This window comes from Bidens hawaiensis, unplaced genomic scaffold, assembly GCF_021521415.1.
Source record: "Bidens hawaiensis isolate Kalapana, Puna unplaced genomic scaffold, B.hawaiensis_p1.1 tig00014033_1, whole genome shotgun sequence".
Taxonomy (NCBI): Eukaryota; Viridiplantae; Streptophyta; class Magnoliopsida; order Asterales; family Asteraceae; genus Bidens; species Bidens hawaiensis.
Window position 1 is genome coordinate 279,044 of NW_027492204.1, and position 20,677 is coordinate 299,720.

General features: G+C 36.2%; 1 protein-coding gene across 1 annotated transcript; it reads left to right on the top strand.

The window, feature by feature from the left end:
• The first annotated feature begins 4,481 nt into the window (after positions 1 to 4,481).
• On the top strand, positions 4,482 to 19,726 carry LOC143545749 (ferredoxin-dependent glutamate synthase 1, chloroplastic/mitochondrial-like). The gene is made up of 33 exons (XM_077037576.1): positions 4,482 to 4,942; positions 6,624 to 6,936; positions 7,913 to 8,355; positions 8,938 to 9,069; positions 9,148 to 9,246; positions 9,782 to 9,852; positions 10,174 to 10,270; positions 10,333 to 10,425; positions 10,597 to 10,742; positions 10,939 to 11,098; positions 11,185 to 11,295; positions 11,382 to 11,597; positions 11,677 to 11,834; positions 11,995 to 12,124; positions 12,208 to 12,266; positions 12,351 to 12,456; positions 13,041 to 13,137; positions 13,217 to 13,332; positions 13,435 to 13,632; positions 13,738 to 13,848; positions 14,516 to 14,755; positions 14,858 to 14,956; positions 15,035 to 15,130; positions 15,199 to 15,396; positions 16,049 to 16,123; positions 16,232 to 16,360; positions 16,445 to 16,543; positions 17,324 to 17,466; positions 17,558 to 17,651; positions 18,023 to 18,261; positions 18,686 to 18,764; positions 19,088 to 19,171; positions 19,269 to 19,726. Exons 1-33 carry the CDS (start codon positions 4,685 to 4,687, stop codon positions 19,428 to 19,430), a joined length of 4,851 nt encoding a protein of 1,616 aa, XP_076893691.1. The 5' UTR covers positions 4,482 to 4,684; the 3' UTR covers positions 19,431 to 19,726.
• Positions 19,727 to 20,677: the final 951 nt, after the last annotated feature.

A 20,677-nucleotide genomic window follows, 5' to 3' on the forward strand; every position in this document is an offset into this window, starting at 1 on the left:
GCGCAGCGAAACAAAAAATAACCTATACCTGCGGAGATGAAGCAGAAAAGTCGTCGCCAGCCCTACGAGAAAGCTCCGCCGCGAAGCCTCGTGGCGCAGCAGGGCTGGCGCGGGCGCCCGCGGAGTCTTCAACTTCAAACTCCTCACCCTCCTCTGAAATAGGCCTCTTCTCCTGCGACCTAGAATCCAAAACGGTCTCGCGGGGAGGGCTGTGCGCAGGAGGAGGTGAGGGAGGTCTCGACGCCGCCAAGTCAGCGCGCAAGACGGCCTCCTGCTCCTTAGTAATGCCGATGAGGGGAGATTCATCGCTTGCAGGAGCAGGAGCAGAGCCAACGGCGCTGGGAACGGTGCCAGGAGTGCCGCCAGAAGCTTGTACACCAGCTACGGCTTCTATGAAAAAATCAACAACAAGAAATGGTTCAGGACTTGATCTAAAAGAGTCAGAAAATAAGAGCGCAATACGTACCTTGGCGCAACTCCGTTCGCGCAGCAAACATCGCCATGAAGTCCATTCTACCCTTCTTTGAGGGTAAAACGGGGGACTTCGAAGCGACCTCCGGCGCAGCCTCGGCATCTTGTTGCGCTGTCACCGGCTCTACAAACGTTGAGTAAGACAGGATTCATTAGTCATACTATAAGGATCGCGCTCATAGAAACATAAAGGATAAGCAAAGTTTACCTGTCGCGGGCGTTTCCGCCGCGCGAAGGGAAGAGGTAGCGGCACCATGCCTCAGGTGGACAGGAGGTCTGCCCACTTTTATAGGCAGGGAAGATAAGGAAACCTTGGTGGTAAACTCTTGGGTTTTCCCAAATCCCCCCGCCTGAGTAGGAGGGTCCTGAACAACAGGGGCAACATCTTTTTTCTGTTTCTTACTGGCCCCTGCGCCAGTTTTCCCCTTAGCTTTACGCTTTAGTTGGGGCGCCTCCTCCTCCTCCTCCTCTTCCGCGAGCTCCAGCTCGTAGTTTTCGAGCGCATCTACAATACATGCAACAGAAGTGTTAGCAAAATTTGGTACTATAAAGGAAAATGCATAAGTACAAAGGCTTACCAGGCGCATCGCTGTCGAAGTCAAATCCCAGATCAACAGGGATGAACATGTCATCAAAGCGATCCGGGAAACCAACCTCCCCAGCGCCAAGCGCGACAGACCCACCCTCCATGTGCTCATCATAGGCAGCATGGATATACTCCTTGGTGACTGCACAAAACAAGTCAAATGAGTTCAGTAAAAAGAATTATATTCGCGCAGAGGTAAAGCAATGAGATAAAACTTACATAACCCGTCGACTTGGATAACGGGCTCAAGCGCGCTGTCCGCCCACCTTTTGCTCATACCAACCCCCACCAGCGCCTCCTCACAAATGTTCTTGGCGGGGGATGGTTCAGCGGTCAGCTTATTAACCCAGGCGCCAGTTGGGTTCTTGAGGACACCAACATCCGCAGGCGCAGAAGAAATCGAGCGCATGGTCATACGGATGGGGATCACACCAGCCCTTATGTAAAAGAACCTCTCAGACCAGTCATGAAGGCTCTTGAATGAAACAGTGGAGCACTTCACCTTCTGACTGCGAGGAACAAAAGAGAACCAACTGTCTTGGATCTTGGGCTTGTAAAAAAACTGAAAGCGCCGAGGGGTGGGCTCCTCGCGCTGGGATTTGCACATGAACTCAAAGTGAGTCATGCGCACAAGTCCAAACGGATGGACTTGGGATATATGAATCCCATAGAACTGAAGCAGTGCACCCACAAACCTTGTCATCGGGAGACGAAGGTTGCAGTGGGTGAAAAAGTGGCTATATAGGGATATATAGCCAGTAGGCGGGTTCGCCGCCGTTTGCCCGGCCACAGGCAACATGCAGCCAAACAGGGTGGGAAAACCCTGAGAGGCGATAAGGCTGTCAAGATCAGCCTGCCTCAATTTGCAGGGGATTTCATTCCACCTCTTCACCGCCTTGGTCCTCCCTACCTCCTCCGATGAGCCCTCAGCAGCCTTCTTCCCCTTGCCGGTCTTCTTCAACGTAGACATTACTAACGATTTTCTACGGCAACGTATGGGGGTGATTGTGTTGTCTGAGCTATCAGACATACAACGGTGACAAATAACAAACGATGCTTCTGAACAACAGATATTTGGGAAGCAGAACAATGATAATCAGAAGACAAAGAAAGAAAAGCTCAGAAGAATGAACAAGAAGATGAAGGATAAAAAAACTCTAAGGGCTGGCTTTTATAGGCCCAGGAGAGAGAAATTTTGGTGCTGAACGGACTTCACGCGCCCCCACTCGCAGGTCTTGGCCAATGCGAGCGCGACACGTGTCCCTGACACTGTGTGAGGGGACATGAAAGGAAACTATACGGCTGCTGCCAGAGTTCACGCGCCACCACTCGCAGGAACGGACCAACGCGAGCGCGACACGTGTCCCTGACAGCATGTGAGGGGACACGAAAGGCAACTGTAGCACCTCGAGCACACGAAAGGCCTGACACGTCTCCATCACAGAACCACGTCAGCAACAACCAACCACGTCCAGGGACGATTCGTTTCCAACCAAGAGGATAGAATTTCGCGCAACGGTGAATACTAAGAAGAAAAAGACAAAACACCTATTAACAGAGCAAACTATTTAGTCTAACATCTATCTTACCTCGCTCGCGCGAGACAAGACACACATTAGACTGGGGGGGCTTGAAGAGGTATGTACCCGCCTCAACACGGACAAGATAAAGACAAGAAGCTTGAAATCAAGACATTATGAAGGCACTAAGCCAAAACCTATGCGCATGGCGCATACCACACATGCTCAGGCATCATATGCCCAGGCACCACATATGCTCAGGCATCATATGCCCAGGCGTCACATATGCGCGCGGCGCATCAGCGCGCGGCGCATATCACATCTGCGCATGAAACATCTGCGCGTGAGAATAAAGAGAAGACCTCGCGCATCCTCAGGATTGGCGCGTATCACACATGCACATAATCAACCTCATCCTTGTCCAAATCAGGATTAGGGCAACCCTGATTGTGCACGTCAGACAACCTTCCAGAAGGTATCTTTTTAAGGAATAAGAATATGCTGATGTTGACAGCTGCCAAATGAAAGGTCGACAACTCAGCATGACACATGTGCTACCACGTGATTACAACCAATGAGAAAGCGCCAGGTGTCCCAGAGGACACGTGGCGCAGAGCGATTGGAGGAGGCCAACAAGGCTGAGCCCAATCAGTGGAAACCCTAGCACTATAAATACAACATCAACTCCACAGGGAGAAGACACTCAATCATTCACAGTTACAGCCAGTAACATACATTCATTTCACATTCAATCATATTTAATTACATTCAATCAGACAGTTACATCCAGTAACACAATCACACAGAGTATTCAGCTATTAAGCAATACTCTCCAGAATTCCTTGCTCTCACATATTATTATCTTCTCCACAAATACTTATGCTCACACCGGAGGGTTACCCCAAAGAGGACCCCTCTGTCTCTTTCTGAGGGGTAAGTTAACGGTGCTGTTCATTTTGTAGGTGGAAGAACACAGATCCAAGAGAAACCATCGGTGAAATAGTATAATCACACCCGAGGAAAGTAGATCGTCTACCAGTGAGTCGATCCACGCTTCTTCAATACTCGACTCGATTAATATAATATTTTGGGGTGTTATAAATACCCACCCAACTAAAGGTAGTCTCAAAATCAAGAGCCCATCCTAATTTAATATAACCAGGTTGATTGGTTCAAGTCTTATCGGGTTTATGCTCACCCATATAGGAGCAAAAAGGTCTTATCCAACTCGACCCGATTAAAAGGTATTATCAGGATCAAGCACAATCCTATTGTAATATAACCAGGTCTGATTGGTTCAGGTCTTACCCGGTTGATGCTCACCCATATAGAAGCAAATGAGTCTTATCCGACCCAAACCCTGTTAAAGGTAATCCCAAGACCAAACACCGATCCTTTTACTCCCCCGTCCATCTTTAGGTGTCATGGTTTGAAAACACAAAGTTTAAAGTAGATTAAATAATTATTTTTTTTAATCAAATGATAATAATGCCCTTGGAATTGAGTCCATATATATTGTTAATTAATGATAGTTGTATGCGTTTAAGGTTAAATTTGGAAACTGACTAATATATTTTGAAAGTAAACATTTATAGTGAAACAAATAAAAAAAAATAAACATTTTTAATGAGACAGATGAAATATAATGTAACCGTGTCTAATTAGTTTAGGTATCTATAAAATCTTACAACGTATATTACTAATTACTATTATAATATTCTCTCCTAATTTTCATATGGAATAAAAAGCAATTATGAGGATTGATGACGTCCTTTGGTGTAACATAAGGTCAGATTATAATATTATGTGTCACTCCATGAAAGCAACCATCAACTCATCATCATACAATACAATACAATACTATACTATACTATACACTTCTAGCTTTCATTCATTCATTTGTGTGAAAGATGGTTAGATAAACCCTCGAGTGGTTCCCAATTTCCCGTTTTATTATCTTCACATCCTTCATTCCTTCCACACGATTATTATTATCACATTTCATTTCCCCCCTTTTCTCTCTCTAAACACCACTCTCTCTCTCTAAACTCCACTACACCACATGCTCGTTTTGCTCACTCAATTGATCGTGTAATCTGTAACTAGCATGTCTCTTCAGTCTCTAGCGCATGTTAATGGCTGTTACCTAAACCCTACGTCTGTTTTCACGTCCAAACCTGACGTTTTGTTCGCTGATTTTGTTAATTTGGGCGCCAAACGGAGTAATCACAGGTTAATTGGTGCCGGTGCTAGGGTTTCTAAAGGCTTAGGGTTTCGGAACAAGAGGCTTTGGTCGTCCGAGATCAAATCGGTCCTTGACTTCGATCGCGTTGGCTCCGAACACTCGGCTGAGTCGAAACCTAAGGTTTGATTGCTTTGATTGATGATTGATTGATTATATTGATTGTGTTATGCACTGATTGAGAGTTGACTGAATTGAGTATGTAATGTAACTGCTGGTCAAAATTGAGAGTTGACTAATTTGATATTGGATAACTCATGTGATTCATTTGCCTCATATTATTATTAACTGCTAAAACCTAACTTATCAGTTCACTGATAGATTGATTTTGACTAAATTGAGAGTTGACTTAATTGAGCATGTGTATGCTACTGCATCTAGATGCTAAAAAAGTAGTTATATGCTTTTAAAAAACTTAATAAGTATATAAGTTATTATAAATTTATAATAGGGATGAGATATTAAAATAAATTATTTTTTACACTTTTTAGTCAAATTACTGTTTTAAGTCACAACATGTGATTCGTGTTTATATACTTTTTTCTTTTAGTAGGATGATGTGAACTATTTACTGTACTTGCATATTCATGCTATTCATGTACAGTAATTGATATTTATTGATTGTTTTGAATGATAATATTGAGTAACTGATGAATGATTTTGTTGATTATCTTATGTATTGTTGGATTGATTCGTATGAGTTGACTAAATTGACTGTAAACAGTTTTTTTTATCCAAACACTCAAAAGTGGTTATCTGGTTTTGAATATATGAATAAACATATTAGTTGTTATGATTGATGATTTTTTTGTGTGATTTATTTTATTGATTATATTATGTATTGATGTATTGATTTGTTTGCTTTTTCAAAATTGAGAGTTGACTAAACTAGGATTGAATAAGTATATAAGCCGTGTATGTAAGTTATTGTTAGACTAACTAATAAAAAATTAATTATGTACACTTTATGATCAAATTACTGTTAGACCTAACTTATCAGTGTACTGATGGATTGATTTGTTTGCTTTGACTATAAGTTGTTTGTATAAGTTATTATAGTTGACTAACTATGATGATGGACTATTAAAGTCACTTATGAAGTTATGATATACACTTGATAGTCAAATTACTGTTATAAGTCACAAACATATGGAATCATGGTTATAAGCTTTTTTCCTTTTAATGGATGATGTTAACTACTGAACTTGTATATTTCATGTGCCTGATAATAAGCACTAAAATGTAAGACCTAACTTATGAATGCATATGATTGATAATTTAGCACTAAATTAATCTAACTAATCCATGCATATGACATACTTAGCATCAAAGTACAAGACCTAACTTGTCAATGCTTATGATCAACTGGTTTTTAACTTGATGAGATCACTTAATCTACATAAGCTCCTATGGGCCCAAGTATTCTTACATATTAGTTTATATGTTTGTTGACCATATTAAAAATTAGCATTGTTTATAAATTATAATCTTAATGTGCTAGTTTAGCACATGTCATAATCTTTTATATTTTGAATAATAAGTTCTTACTGGAAAAAAAACCTGTTTGAATGATAAAAGTTAAAAAAGCTTCGAGCTTTTAAAGATAAAATTACCTAAATACCCCTTAACAAATATCACGTGTCTAATAAATAATCATGTGTATGCCCTTTTATATCATCATATACTTTTTAGCTGTAGCTACTTTTACCAAACACATACACATAAGTCACTCAGTTCTTTGACATTTTCATTTTGATTGGCATCTCTTTAAATGATGTGTTGACCAATGTGTTTTACCCTTTAGGTTGCAAATTTAAAAGACATATTAGCCGAACGAGGGGCATGTGGGGTTGGGTTTATTGCTAATTTGGACAACAAGGGGTCTCACGAAATAGTACAAGATGCACTCACGGCTCTTGGGTGCATGGAACATCGGGGTGGGTGTGGGGCCGATAATAACTCGGGCGATGGGTCAGGTTTGATGACTTCAATTCCATGGGAATTTTTCAATAACTGGGCTGAAAAACAAGGGATTGCTCCCTTTGATCAGTTGCATACAGGGGTAGGAATGGTATTTCTTCCACAAGATGAAAAACTTTTGCAACAAGCCAAATCTGGTTAGTTATGATATTCTTGTAATTGTTAGTTATTAATGATCTTTTTAAATTTTAGTTATGATATTCTTGTAATTTTTTTCCTCAACTTTTCATGGTATTCTTGTAAGTTTCTTTGCTCATGTGGCAGTTGTCATGGCATAAGCAGCGCCACATCAGCAATTTTAGGCTTGCAAAGGAACTGAACGAACACCTATGAAGCATGTTCATGTTTGGTTGCTTAACTTTAACCAAAGAAACGATCGAACGCGAATAAACGATTGAACAATAACAAATAAACAAAAAGGGTTTTTTTGTTCCAAGTTTGTTCATTAAGAAGATGAACGTCTTTGTGTTTGTTTGTGTTCAACAGTATAAACAAACAGTTCCTGAAAGTAAACAAACGAACATAACTGAACATAGACGAATGCACATAATAAGCTAAAACCAATTAAAGTAAATGCGAACGGCAATGTGCATGGCCTAAAAAGTTATTAAAATTAGATTATATTATAATCGGCCTAAAAGGTTTAAATGAGTATATCAACGCACGTAAATGGACTAGCTTAAACAAACGTAAAGTAATGAACATTAGTGGACACAAACGAACGGACATAAACGAATACAAATGAACGAACGTAAACGAATGTTCACGAACATAAATGAACTAACAAGACATGTATTCATGTTCGTTCGCTTAACTAAATGAACACACCTTTTGTTCATGTTCATTCATTTATTAAATCTATGAACTTTTCGCTGACCGGTTCACATGCGGTTCAATGAACTTTCAGTTCATTTACAAGCCAAAATATAGTGTATATGAATGTACCACGTGACATTTGATGTGGTTTTAATAATCTGTTAAATATGAAATCTGAGAATAATATTATTTTTGTGAAAAATGTAAATACGTTTTTTTAACTTTCTTCTCCCATCTAATCTTTATCATTCACTACATGTAACTGATTTTTTAATTTTTTTGGTGATGTTTATATAGTTATTGAAACTATATTCAATCAAGAGGGTCTTGAGGTGCTTGCATGGAGATCTGTACCCGTTAACGAGCCTATCGTTGGTTACTATGCAAGACAAACAATGCCAAATATACAACAAGTTTTTGTTAAAATTGCTAAAGAAGATGATATTGATGATATTGAACGGGAATTATATATATGTAGAAAATTGATTGAAAAAAAGGCGAGTTCAGAAACATGGGGAACTGAACTTTATTTCTGTTCGTTATCAAACCGAACTATAGTTTATAAAGGCATGCTTCGATCGGAGGTTCTTGGAAAGTTTTACTATGATCTGCAAAGTGATGATTATAAATCGCCTTTTGCAATATATCACCGGAGGTATAGTACAAACACGAGTCCTAGGTGGCCACTTGCTCAACCAATGAGGCTTTTGGGTCATAATGGAGAGATTAATACCATACAGGTTTGAATACATTGACTTTTCTTTAGTCAAGAGGTAGGGTCAAAATGGGTTGGGGTCAAAATCGGTCATTTATAGTATGGGTCCGATGTGATTGACCAGAATTACTTTCTTGTGAGTGCCTTTCTTATGATCTATAATATAATTGTCACATATGATTATAATTTGAATCAAAGTTTCATTTTTGAATAAAATGATTATGAGGTTTTATGTATTAAAGATGCACTATGGGCTAACTGTTTGATTGACCTAAAACACATCATTAGTAAACGTGGGTTCGGATCAAAACTTGTAATTTTTTTGGTACCTGCACTCGGTCAGGTTGGATTGACCTGAAGCACTTTTCAAAATAATTAGTTTGTCAAATGCAATTAGAGTAATTACGTTCTGTTCATAATAATCTAATTTGGTTAGGAGGTTTTATTTATTAAAATTTACCTTGGGCAACTTCCAACCCATTTGAGGAGTTACACGCTCGTTAGTAATGGGTCAAAATTGCCACCTCAGCTTTATTCTTATATTGCAGTTGGTCGTGATTATTTTCATGAGATTCAAAGAATTTATTTATTTTAAAACTTAATGCAGGGAAACTTAAACTGGATGCAATCTCGAGAAAATTCGATTAAGTCACCCGTATGGCGTGGTCGTGAAAATGAAATTCGACCTTTTGGAAATCCCAAGGCGTCTGACTCAGCAAATCTTGACAGTGCAGCAGAAGTAAGACACAACATGCCTTTTATTCTTTTCTATTTTATTATTAATATTCTTTAACTGATAAAGTCTTCTTTTCTTTAGTTGTTTATACGAAGTGGTCGTACTCCTGAGGAATCTATGATGATTCTTGTCCCTGAGGCGTATAAAAATCATCCAACTTTGTCAAGTAAATATCCTGAGGTATATATTTTGAAACTCATGCCTTGTTTTTTTGGGGTTTCGGTTTGGGTTTTACCATACGGGCCAAATTATATAGGTTCCGCCGTTTATTAAATTCTTAACTCTCAAATTAAACATGAAAATTTACAAATTCGGTCCAGTTCGGTTTCTTTGGTTTTATTACATGCAAATATAAGACAAAACCGTTGTTTGTGTTTGGGTTCAGTAATTTCGGTTTGTGTTTAGTTGGTTCTTTAGGAAAATATTATGTTTAATAATTGTTTCTAAATATGAAAGTTCGGTTAAAAAATTCAAAATATAACTTGCCTGAAATACAAAAATCCATTATTAAGTTTCATCACCAGATTAACGGAAATCCCCTATTTTATGTGATTCACGGGTAGGCCGGAGAAAATTAAATATCTTGAAATTTTGGGAAACTTGAAATTGGAACTCCAAGTTTTGGTTGATGCTAAATTGTTAGCTTTTTTCAGGGCTTTTATTTTTTTTAATCAGTTAATTGAGTAGTAAACTTACACCTTAAAAATTTTTTTAGGTTGTTGACTTCTACAACTATTACAAGGGTCAAATGGAGGCTTGGGACGGACCTGCTTTACTCTTATTTAGGTAAAAAATCTTGTTTACTGTTCAGCATCAATTTGAAATATGTTGGCCATATTTAATGCATTACACGACAGGTGATTTTGACTTCAGGATTATAAATGTAATCCACATTTCATGATAAGCATGGTTTACATTTATTTATTGTATCAAACTGTAGGTATGAGACATGATAAAAGATTCTAGTTATAAAAAGCTTTTCTGGATTTGTAACTTGTTTAACGATTCTCTCAATTGTCTGCGTGAATATCACTGTTTAGACATAAATTTTATATATGGTTTGTTTATTTTATAAAACTCAAAACAAAAACTTGTGTTTCAAAACAGTGACGGGAAGACAGTTGGTGCGTGTCTTGACCGAAACGGACTTCGTCCTGCTAGATATTGGAGGACTTCTGACAATGTTGTCTATGTTGCATCAGAGGTAAAATTTTAACTTTTTAAGGCTGAATTTTAGTTACCTGCTAACCCCTTATATTAACGTAGGTGGGAGTTGTACCAATTGATGATTCAAAAGTTACAATGAAAGGGCGTTTAGGTCCAGGGATGATGATTACTGTTGATCTAATCAATGGCCAGGTTTGTATCAATATTATACCTTTAACCCGTGTCTCAATTGGAACTATTTGTTAGCATTATATCATTTAGTAGATGCCGTTTTAACCAGTTTATCTTTGAATGGGCTGATTTGGCCTTTAATTTTATTTAAAACTGGTCATAAAAAGTGAACATTTGTTGACCATTGAACAGGTTTATGAGAATACTGAGGTTAAGAAAAGAGTTGCTTTATCAAGTCCTTATGGAAAGTGGATAGCAGAAAACACGAGAAATTTGGAGCCTGCAAATTTCCTCTCATCCCCAACTATGGAGAATGAAACAATATTACGTCATCAACAGTAAGAATTTATAATATTACTGTAACATTATTGCTTTTTGTAATCATAATTATGACCTAAATAAATCGATCTTGCCTTGATTAAAATTTCTAGCTTCTTTTTTGCATGAAGTCTAGACTTTTTAAAAAATGCAACTTTTCGTTAAGGTTTTAAAAGTCAGCTTCTTAAAAAATTTCTATGACTTTGATATGATTAGGGCATTCGGTTACTCTAGTGAGGATGTCCAAATGGTTATTGAAAGCATGGCTTCAGAAGGGAAAGAACCTACATTTTGCATGGGAGATGATATCCCATTAGCCGTCTTATCTCAAAGATCACATATGCTTTATGATTATTTCAAACAACGGTTTGCTCAGGTTTCTAACAATATCTTTATTTCATCTATCTTATTCCACACTTTTTCTAACGATTTATAATATTAAGTATCATAAGTCATCAACAGGTCACAAATCCCGCAATTGATCCACTTAGAGAAGGATTAGTGATGTCACTAGAAGTCAATCTTGGTAAGCGTGGAAACATATTAGAAGTTGGACCTGAGAATGCCTCTCAGGTAAATCTGCAAAATTATTTTCTTAAAGTTATTTTCTTTATTATCATTTTCCTAAAAGTTTATGCGTACGGTAATTTTTTGGGTAGGTGACTTTGTCCAGCCCGGTACTTAATGAGAGTGAGCTTGAATCATTATTCAAGGATCCTATTTTAAAAGCTCAAACTGTACCAACATTTTTCGACATAAGAAAGGGGCTTGATGGTTCGTTGGAGAAAACACTGAATAAGATCTGTGAAGCTGCTGATGAAGCTGTTAGAAATGGTTGCCAGCTGCTTGTTCTCTCTGACAGAGCTGATGAACTAGTAAGCATCATGTGTATATACATACGCACAAACATTTATATACATATGCATATTGTTTATATGTGTGTGTGATTGGCAGGAAGCCACATGTCCGGCTGTCCCGATACTACTTGCTGTAGGTGCGGTTCACCAGCATTTAATACAAAATGGGTTGCGAATGTCTGCCTCAATTGTTGCTGACACTGCTCAATGTTTTAGCACACATCACTTTGCTTGTTTGATTGGATTTGGTGCAAGGTATACTTTAAAGTTACAATTTTTATTCATTTATAAAAGTCACCCAAAGTGTGCTTAAAAGGTTTAGTAAATAGCCGTATTTGAACAATTGGATATTAAATCAATAAATAGCCGTATTTTGATACATTAATATTTATGCATTTTTTTGTTTACTGTATAGTGCTGTATGTCCTTACTTGGCATTTGAGACATGTCGACAATGGCGTTTGAGCAAGAAAACTTTAAACCTCATGCGAAATGGGAAAATGCAAATGGTCACAATTGAAAAGGCTCAAAACAACTTTAAAAAAGTTTGTATTTAGTAATATTTTTACCAAATATACTAGTCAATCATGAATCGGAAATTTCATTTTATTCTCTTTATGATGTTCAGGCAGTTAATGCTGGTTTGATGAAAATTTTATCCAAAATGGGAATATCATTGCTGTCAAGGTATATTTTCTCACTCCCTAAATTGTTTTACTTGTTTCTCTTGTTTATACGTTTAATTTACTAGTATTGAAATTTTGTATATAGTTATTGTGGTGCGCAAATATTTGAGATTTATGGTTTGGGACAAGAAGTTGTAGATATTGCATTTACTGGGAGCGTGTCAAATATTGGTGGATTGACTCTTGATGAGGTATATATTAATATTATTGCATGATGCTTAACATGAGCCGAGCCGGAGCTCAACTAGGCTCGGGCTTGGCTCGTTTAGTTTACGAGAGTGAGAGCTCAGCTCCCAAGTAATTTTTCAGGCTCGAGCTCGTGCTAGACTCGAGACAGGCTCGTTTATTGTTTTTATTGAATTTTATATACTTTATTATTAACTAATTTTTTATATATAACGTAATATATATTATTTTGTTATTTTATTATAAGTATATATATAATAACAATCATTATGCGACTATATATTTAATATATTAAATAAGAACTCGTGAGCAAGGTTGAGCTTGATAAGTGTTGCTTGGGCTCGTTTATTAAACAAGCTTTTTTAGGCTCGAGCTCATTTAAGCTTGGCTTGATTTGAGCTTTTAATGAGCTGAGCTCGAGTAGATAACGAGTGGCTTGGCTTGTTTTACACCCTTAATGATACCCAAAAGCAAGTTAATATCATTTTGGCTCAATTTTTTGATCAGTCGATTTGACCGTAAAAGATAACATATACTAAAATCGGTTCATTGATATGTAAATTTATCTAATTGGCTATTTATTTTGCAGCTTGCAAGGGAGAGTTTATCATTTTGGGTTAAGGCGTTTTCTGAGGAAACTGCTAAAAGACTTGAAAATTTTGGATTTATACAAATGAGATCTGGAGGTATTTAATTACACATTATAATATTTCTTACGGTTTGTTTTCATAAATGCATACTTAACAAATACGACATAATTTAAAGGTGAATATCATGGAAACAACCCTGAGATGTCAAAACTGCTTCATAAAGCCGTTCGTGAAAAACGTGAAAGTGCGTATTCAATTTACCAGCAACATCTAGCAAACCGACCTATCAATGTAAGTAATAATATTATTATATCCTTTTTCGAATTTTTATATTTTTATTAATTGTTCATCATCATTTTCTTCTAATGTTATCGTGCAAATTCTTTACCACAGGTTATTCGTGATCTTTTTGAGTTTAAGAGCGAGCGGGCCCCGATTCCAGTTGGAAAGGTGGAACCTGCAGCATCGATTGTTGAGCGGTTTTGTACAGGTGGCATGTCTCTAGGGGCTATTTCCCGGGAAACCCATGAAGCAATTGCCATTGCGATGAATAGAATTGGCGGGAAATCTAATTCTGGAGAAGGTGGTGAGGTAATTATCATTATCTTTTTATATATTATATATGACTCATGACCCAATGACCCATTTGCAGTGAAACAAATTAACTCAAAATCGCCACCTTGTTTCTTATTACAGGACCCCATTCGGTGGACCCCACTTTCTGATGTTGTGGACGGATACTCTCCTACACTCCCACATCTTAAAGGTCTTCAAAATGGAGATCTTGCTACAAGTGCCATCAAGCAGGTAAAAAGAATATATTTTATTTTTGACGTTTTTACTCTTCTAACAGTTGTCTTAAGTGCGGCATCTTGTTTTAATTTGACTACATATAAAAGGGAAATGGCAAATTTTAATATTATTGATATTTGATACGAAAATGATAATAATTTTTTCCTCTTGTATTATGAAACAAATTTGTTCGTGTTCGTTTAAATTGAACCAAACAAACGGTCGAACACAAAAAATAAACGAGTGATTTTTCTTTTTCGTATTTGTCCATTTATAAAATGAACGTGTTTGTATTCATTTATGTTCGTTCATTAAATTGTATAAACGAATGGTTCGCAATAATAACTGAACATAGATGAATGAGCATAAGTGAAGCTAAACCAATTAAAAGCAAATGTGAAGAACAATGTGTTGGGTTTAGAAAGCCATCAAAACTAGACCATAGGGTAACGGGTCAAAAGAATTTTAATAAGTATATTACCAACGAACTTAAAACAAACGTAAACTAACGAGCATAAACAATCAATCGTAAATGAACAAACGTGACATGTATTCATGTTCACTTATTAAATTAACGAACATAAAATCATTTCCCAGCGAATGGATCACGAATGGTTCCCGGAATGCCTTTTAAAAGCCTAGAAACAATAAAATGACTATTTAAATATTTGTATGTTTCAAGGTTGCATCAGGGCGGTTTGGTGTGACTCCAATGTTTTTGGTCAATGCTGACCAAATAGAAATCAAAATTGCTCAAGGTGCAAAGCCAGGTGAAGGTGGTCAACTGCCCGGGAAAAAAGTCAGTGCATATATTGCAAGATTAAGGAATTCAAAACCCGGAGTCCCTCTTATTTCTCCACCGCCACATCATGACATTTACTCCATTGAAGATCTTGCTCAATTAATATACGACCTTCATCAGGTTAACAAGTAATTCGTAACTCATTAATTATATAAATTTTTAAATAAGTTAAGAATATGCAAACTATATAAAATTTGATTGTAACAAATATTATGTGAGCAGATAAATCCTAAGGCTAAAGTATCGGTCAAGCTTGTGGCGGAAGCTGGAATTGGCACTGTGGCTTCTGGAGTTGCAAAGGGTAATGCTGATATCATACAGGTAATTAAAGTCTATAAAAAATAATTCAAATTTATGCCTGTATGGCTGGCTATGCTTACAGTCTCACCTTGTTTGCAGATATCAGGGCATGATGGGGGGACCGGGGCAAGTCCCATAAGTTCAATTAAGCATGCTGGTGGTCCTTGGGAACTTGGTCTAACTGAAACACACCAGGTATATTAGTTTATATTATTTTATTTTAAAAATTTAGTAATTTGATTGATCTAAATGATCTTTTGCAGACTCTAATTACAAACGGGCTTAGGGAACGGGTTATTCTAAGAGTTGATGGTGGCTTCAAAAGTGGATTTGATGTTCTTATGGGTGCTGCAATGGGTGCTGATGAATATGGTTTTGGTTCAATTGCTATGATTGCTACCGGATGTGTTATGGCCCGTATTTGTCACACAAATAACTGCCCCGTTGGTGTCGCGAGTCAGGTACGGGTTCGGAAATGGGCGGGTCTGTCTGGTTGGGTAACTGGTCTATTAGGCTTTTTGTGTTTATCAATAAACTTGTTGAAAATTAGGCTTGTAAAAGAACCAAACATTCAATGAACCGTTCAGCGAGAAGTTTGTTTATTAAGAGCATGAACACATGCTTTTCATTAATGCTCGTGAATGTTCATTTATGTTTGTTTATTTAAATTTGTTTATGTTCGTTCGTTTGCGTTCATTTACGTTTGTTAGTTTACCGTTTCATTTGTATACTCTTGTTGATATATTCATATAATTTTTTAGGCATGTTATATTGTTCACATTTGGTTTTAATTGAGTTTAAATCAGTTATGTATGTTCATCTATGTTCAATTATGTTCGTTCGATTACTTTTGTGGACCGTTTGTTTATACCATTAACTAACAAACATAAAAGTACACACTCATTTTCATAACTAACGAATACGAACAAGAAATTCCCGTTTATCTAATTGTTTATGTTCGAGTGTTTGTTTGGTTAAATGAACATGCTTCGTTTGTGTTTGTTCGGTTCGCTTACAGGCCTAGTTGAAATTTCCCTATACTAAAAAATTATGTGTTTTATATTTCACTAAACAATTGGGTTTTAATATACTTTATTTAATTCTATTTCTCAGCGAGAAGAACTAAGAGCTCGTTTTCCCGGTGTACCTGGTGATCTTGTGAACTACTTTCTGTATGTTGCTGAAGAGGTAATTTTTTTCTTTTAAATAATCAGTTTTAATGTATTATCGTGCTAGATAAGAACTATCATTATTTTTATAGAAAAGAAACAAGATAAAAAGTTATTTTATAAACAGGTTAGAAGCACGTTGGCTCAACTGGGATATGAAAAGCTTGATGATATTATTGGACATACAGAGTTATTAAGACCTCGAGACATTTCATTAGTAAAAACTCAGCATCTTGATCTCGGCTATGTTCTTTCGGTATGTAATATATGGATTTGTTATGAATTTTTATATTGCAATTGTGTCAAAATATAATATTTTATTTCTATTTTTATTTTTCAGAATGTTGGCTTCCCAAAATGGAGTAGCACAACTATTAGGAAGCAGGAGGTTCATAGTAACGGTCCGGTCTTGGATGACATTTTACTTTCAGACCCCGAGGTAATATTTAGAAGTGGCTTAAATGGGCGGGTCGTTAACGGGTCAGGGTCAAATAATAGCACTTTTAAATGAGTCATGTTAAAATTTAAAAACCAGGTTGGGTCGTGTTCGTAATAGGTAAAAGTAGATTTGGTTTGAAACAGGTCATTTGAAATTGGTTCAAACAGGCCAGGCCAAGTTGGGTTTGGCTGACAGTAGGTTTTTAACCGCTTTTGGATTTGTATAACTCAGTTCTAGAATTTTCTTACTTTTTACTTAAATTATATATAAAAAAAAGTTAAAAGGATTCTAGATAATATAGTTGTTTAAGCAGGTCAAATGGGTTAATATTGCCAAATGTCTGAGTTTTATCAGTTTTTTAAGAAATGGGCCAATTTGGGTTCTAAGGGGTCAAATGGGTAGTTTTTAGGTCATATTTATTATTTTAAAATATTTACGATATTAAAAAGGGATACATAAGTGATTGCCAGTCAATGCAACCTATCTTGATTGTTACCCAACTCCTATCTATGAATGTGTCGATATGGGTATAGTTATATCTCTAAAAATGGGCTGAAAGTTCTTTAAACTGTATTTTAGAGAATAAAATCCCATAAATCATTTTATTAAAACTTGTGATCATTGTTGAAGTAATATAATTTTGAAAGCCATATTTGAAATAGTAATTCTCTTTAAAAAAGCTAAAATTTTGTACAAAAAGTGTCTCGGGTCAATCCAACCCGTACGAAATTACTTTTATTTGAATCTTGGTTATGGATGTCTGAAATTCCTTTTTTACAGATATCAGAAGCAATTGAAAATGAGAAAGTGGTAAATAAAACATTCAAGATATACAATGTGGACCGTGCTGTTTGTGGTCGGGTAGCAGGTGTTGTTGCAAAGAAGTATGGAGATACTGGTTTTGCTGGCCAGCTAAACATAACGTAAGACACTTATTTTAGTTAAAACTTACAAGTATTATAAAATTATAAGGTAACAATAATATATATAAAAATTGTTTTTTTATTTTTCCAGATTTGAAGGGAGTGCAGGACAATCATTTGCGTGCTTCCTTACACCCGGAATGAACATACGACTAGTAGGAGAATCCAATGATTATGTTGGAAAGGTTTGTTACAAATTTGCATTAGAATTTAGTCCTTTTTTTTATCATTTAATGTCTGATGTTGCAAAGTGAGTTAGTCATGCGGGTTGGCTAATGGTCAAAATGAGCTCAGCTCAAAATTAGTTTGTTGCATGGGTTTAAACATGCAGGTGCCATTCAGTAGGGTTTCTTCAACATTTACCCATTTTTGAATATAATAATTAGAGTGTCGGATATGATTAAAAAATCATATTCATAAAAGAATAATTTATTTTCTTGAATAAAATAAATTACGCTGTTTTAAGCACTAAATTTATAAAAATTGGGTCCCACTTTTAGTATTCTACTATTCTGCAATGTTTTCTAGATTTTTATGCCGTTGGTTATGTTGTTAGGGTATGGCTGGTGGTGAATTAGTTGTGACACCTGTTGAAAAAACCGGTTTTGTCCCTGAAGAAGCTGCAATTGTTGGAAACACCTGTTTATATGGAGCAACAGGTGGTCAACTTTTTGTCAGAGGCAAAACCGGGGAGCGTTTTGCTGTCAGAAACTCTCTGGCTCAAGCGGTTGTGGAGGGCACTGGGGATCATTGTTGTGAGTACATGACTGGCGGTTGTGTCGTCGTTCTAGGAAAGTAAGTATCTAAACCAAAATTACCTAATCACCCCTTTTAATTTCATGTATTGGTTTTTAAATAATCAGAATTTGTCAAACCGCTAATGATTAATAATCTGTTATTTGTTTATTACAAGTTTAAACAGAAAAAAACATGTTTTAAATGCTAGTGACAGGTAATGGGTCTAAATGGTTTTTGTTGAATATTAAATCGCCAAAATATAATTACATATATATTATATTATTATAATCTGATATTTTGAATAAAATGATTTGTGAGATTTCTACATTAACTACACTTTGGACTGCCTCCGACTCATTTTTCTATCTCGTTAGAGACGATTAGATGAATATAACCCAAATTGTCTCATTTACGGATAAACGGATCAAAATGGTCACCTTTAATTATTTTCATTAACGACTATTTTTATTATATTTTTCAGGGTTGGCCGTAATGTGGCAGCTGGTATGACGGGAGGTTTGGCATATATACTTGATGATGACGATACTCTCATTCCCAAGGTTCATATTATACATATTATTATAGTTATTTTATTAGTTTATTAAAATAAAGCTTTATTAACATTTAACACCAACCAAACTACATCTGGATAATGGGTAAGCGAGCAACAAGCTGCGCCGCTATCCCCTTTTGGATCGCAAAGCCTATTCTACTAAATATAAATCCTTGGTTCCTCGGGCTCTGCGAGTCACTGTGGACCACCTTCTGCACCCGTTCCAAGAAGCGAACCGCCTCGGGAGCTAGAGATCCAAATCCTTAGTTTATTTATTATGCTAATTTTTGGTTTTTAAATAATTAAATGCTTTTTTTATAACCATGACAGATAAACAAAGAGATTGTGAAAATCCAGAGAGTGGTTGCGCCTGTGGGGCAGATGCAGCTAAAGAGCCTTATCGAAGCACATGTTGTAAGTACAAAATCCATACACGCGCGCGCACACACACACACATATATTATATCACATAACCGGTTTGTAAGCTCACAAATTCTTTACGTGCGTGTAGGAAAAAACTGGGAGCACGAAAGGTTCCACTATCTTGAAAGAATGGGACAAATATTTACCTCTATTTTGGCAGTTGGTCCCACCAAGTGAGGAAGACACCCCCGAGGCATGTGATGAATATGAACCAACAGCTGCTGGGCAGGTGACCGTGCAATCTACCTAAAACCGCCAATTTTTATCATCTCTAAAACCCTTGTTTAGTTGAAAACGATTCTTTTTGACTCGAGTGTTGACCAAGTAGATTCATTAAGATTTGACTCGAGTAATGGTCAAAGGCGTCAGAAGATTATGTTGGAAAAAGTCATGGTTTAGTTTGGTTTGGTTCGGTCTGGTTTGTTTGGTTGATTGAAAAACATAGCCTTTTGAAGGTGTGAAAATGTATAGGTCTTAGAGGTGGTTCAAGAAATGTAAATGTAAATTCTTGGGGTACAATATTTGAATAAATGGACTTTTGTGCAAGGATAGGAACTCTATAAACCTTTATATTTGTAATGAAATCGGTTATTATGGTTGTTAATGTATAGGTTTGATTATATTAGAATATAATAAATAGGTAAAGTGTGTGCAATAATAGCCTGGTTTACTCTTAACTGTAATTTTTTGTGTCAAATCTATTTACTTGCTTTTGGAGGACGCTTATATGCTCATCTAGATATAATCTGGTCGTCTATTGAATCTATGCAATTGATGTCCTATCTCGAAGAGAAGGAAGAGATACATCCGCTTGATACATGTTATGAGAAATATTACCACTTGAAAAGAGTAAAAATGGGTAGTTATAATATGAAAATGTCAAAAAAGATTCAAAAAGTTAATCACGTAGGTGGATTGATATAACTGAATAAACGATCGTGGTGTTTGGAATAAACTCTTAAATATTTATTAATTCAAAAGCGGACTAAAAAACCTGAAGTACAAATTCATATCATAACTTGGTATTTATAACCTAACCTATACTCATTAGACTATATGCAAATAAAATAATAAAGCAATTTGGATAATTAATAAAAACTTGATAATTATCTCTAACCCTTTAATTAACTTTACTTGCATTCAAATACTCATTTATTGTACCGCAAGCCACATATAATTAACGAACGCTTTGGTAATTAATTTCAACATTTAATGCTTATTCAACACTGTCAAAATTTAGTTAAATGTTCATTTACATTGTAACTATTAACAACGAAAAATAAGTCATTAATATTAATCAAGTTTTATAAATTACTAGTTATGAAAATTTCCACAACAATTGGATGATATTAAAACACGAGTGAATTTTAAAGTTAAAGAAAGTCAACTCGTAGAACAATTGTACAAAAACCTTATGTTATATTAGTTGATACATTTCTTTCTTATTATCAACATAAATCTCATAAAACTATTGTAAAAGACACCCCCCCTAAAACA

What these genes read in the sequence shown, in the direction of transcription:
- LOC143545749 (XM_077037576.1), top strand. Translation starts at nt 4,685, where the DNA reads ATGTCTCTTCAGTCTCTAGCGCATGTTAATGGCTGTTACCTAAACCCT. An exon ending in TTGATCTAATCAATGGCCAG is followed by an intron (nt 10,426 to 10,596) that starts GTTTGTATCAAT and finishes ACCATTGAACAG; the next exon opens with GTTTATGAGAATACTGAGGT. An exon ending in ATCTCGGCTATGTTCTTTCG is followed by an intron (nt 16,361 to 16,444) that starts GTATGTAATATA and finishes TTTATTTTTCAG; the next exon opens with AATGTTGGCTTCCCAAAATG.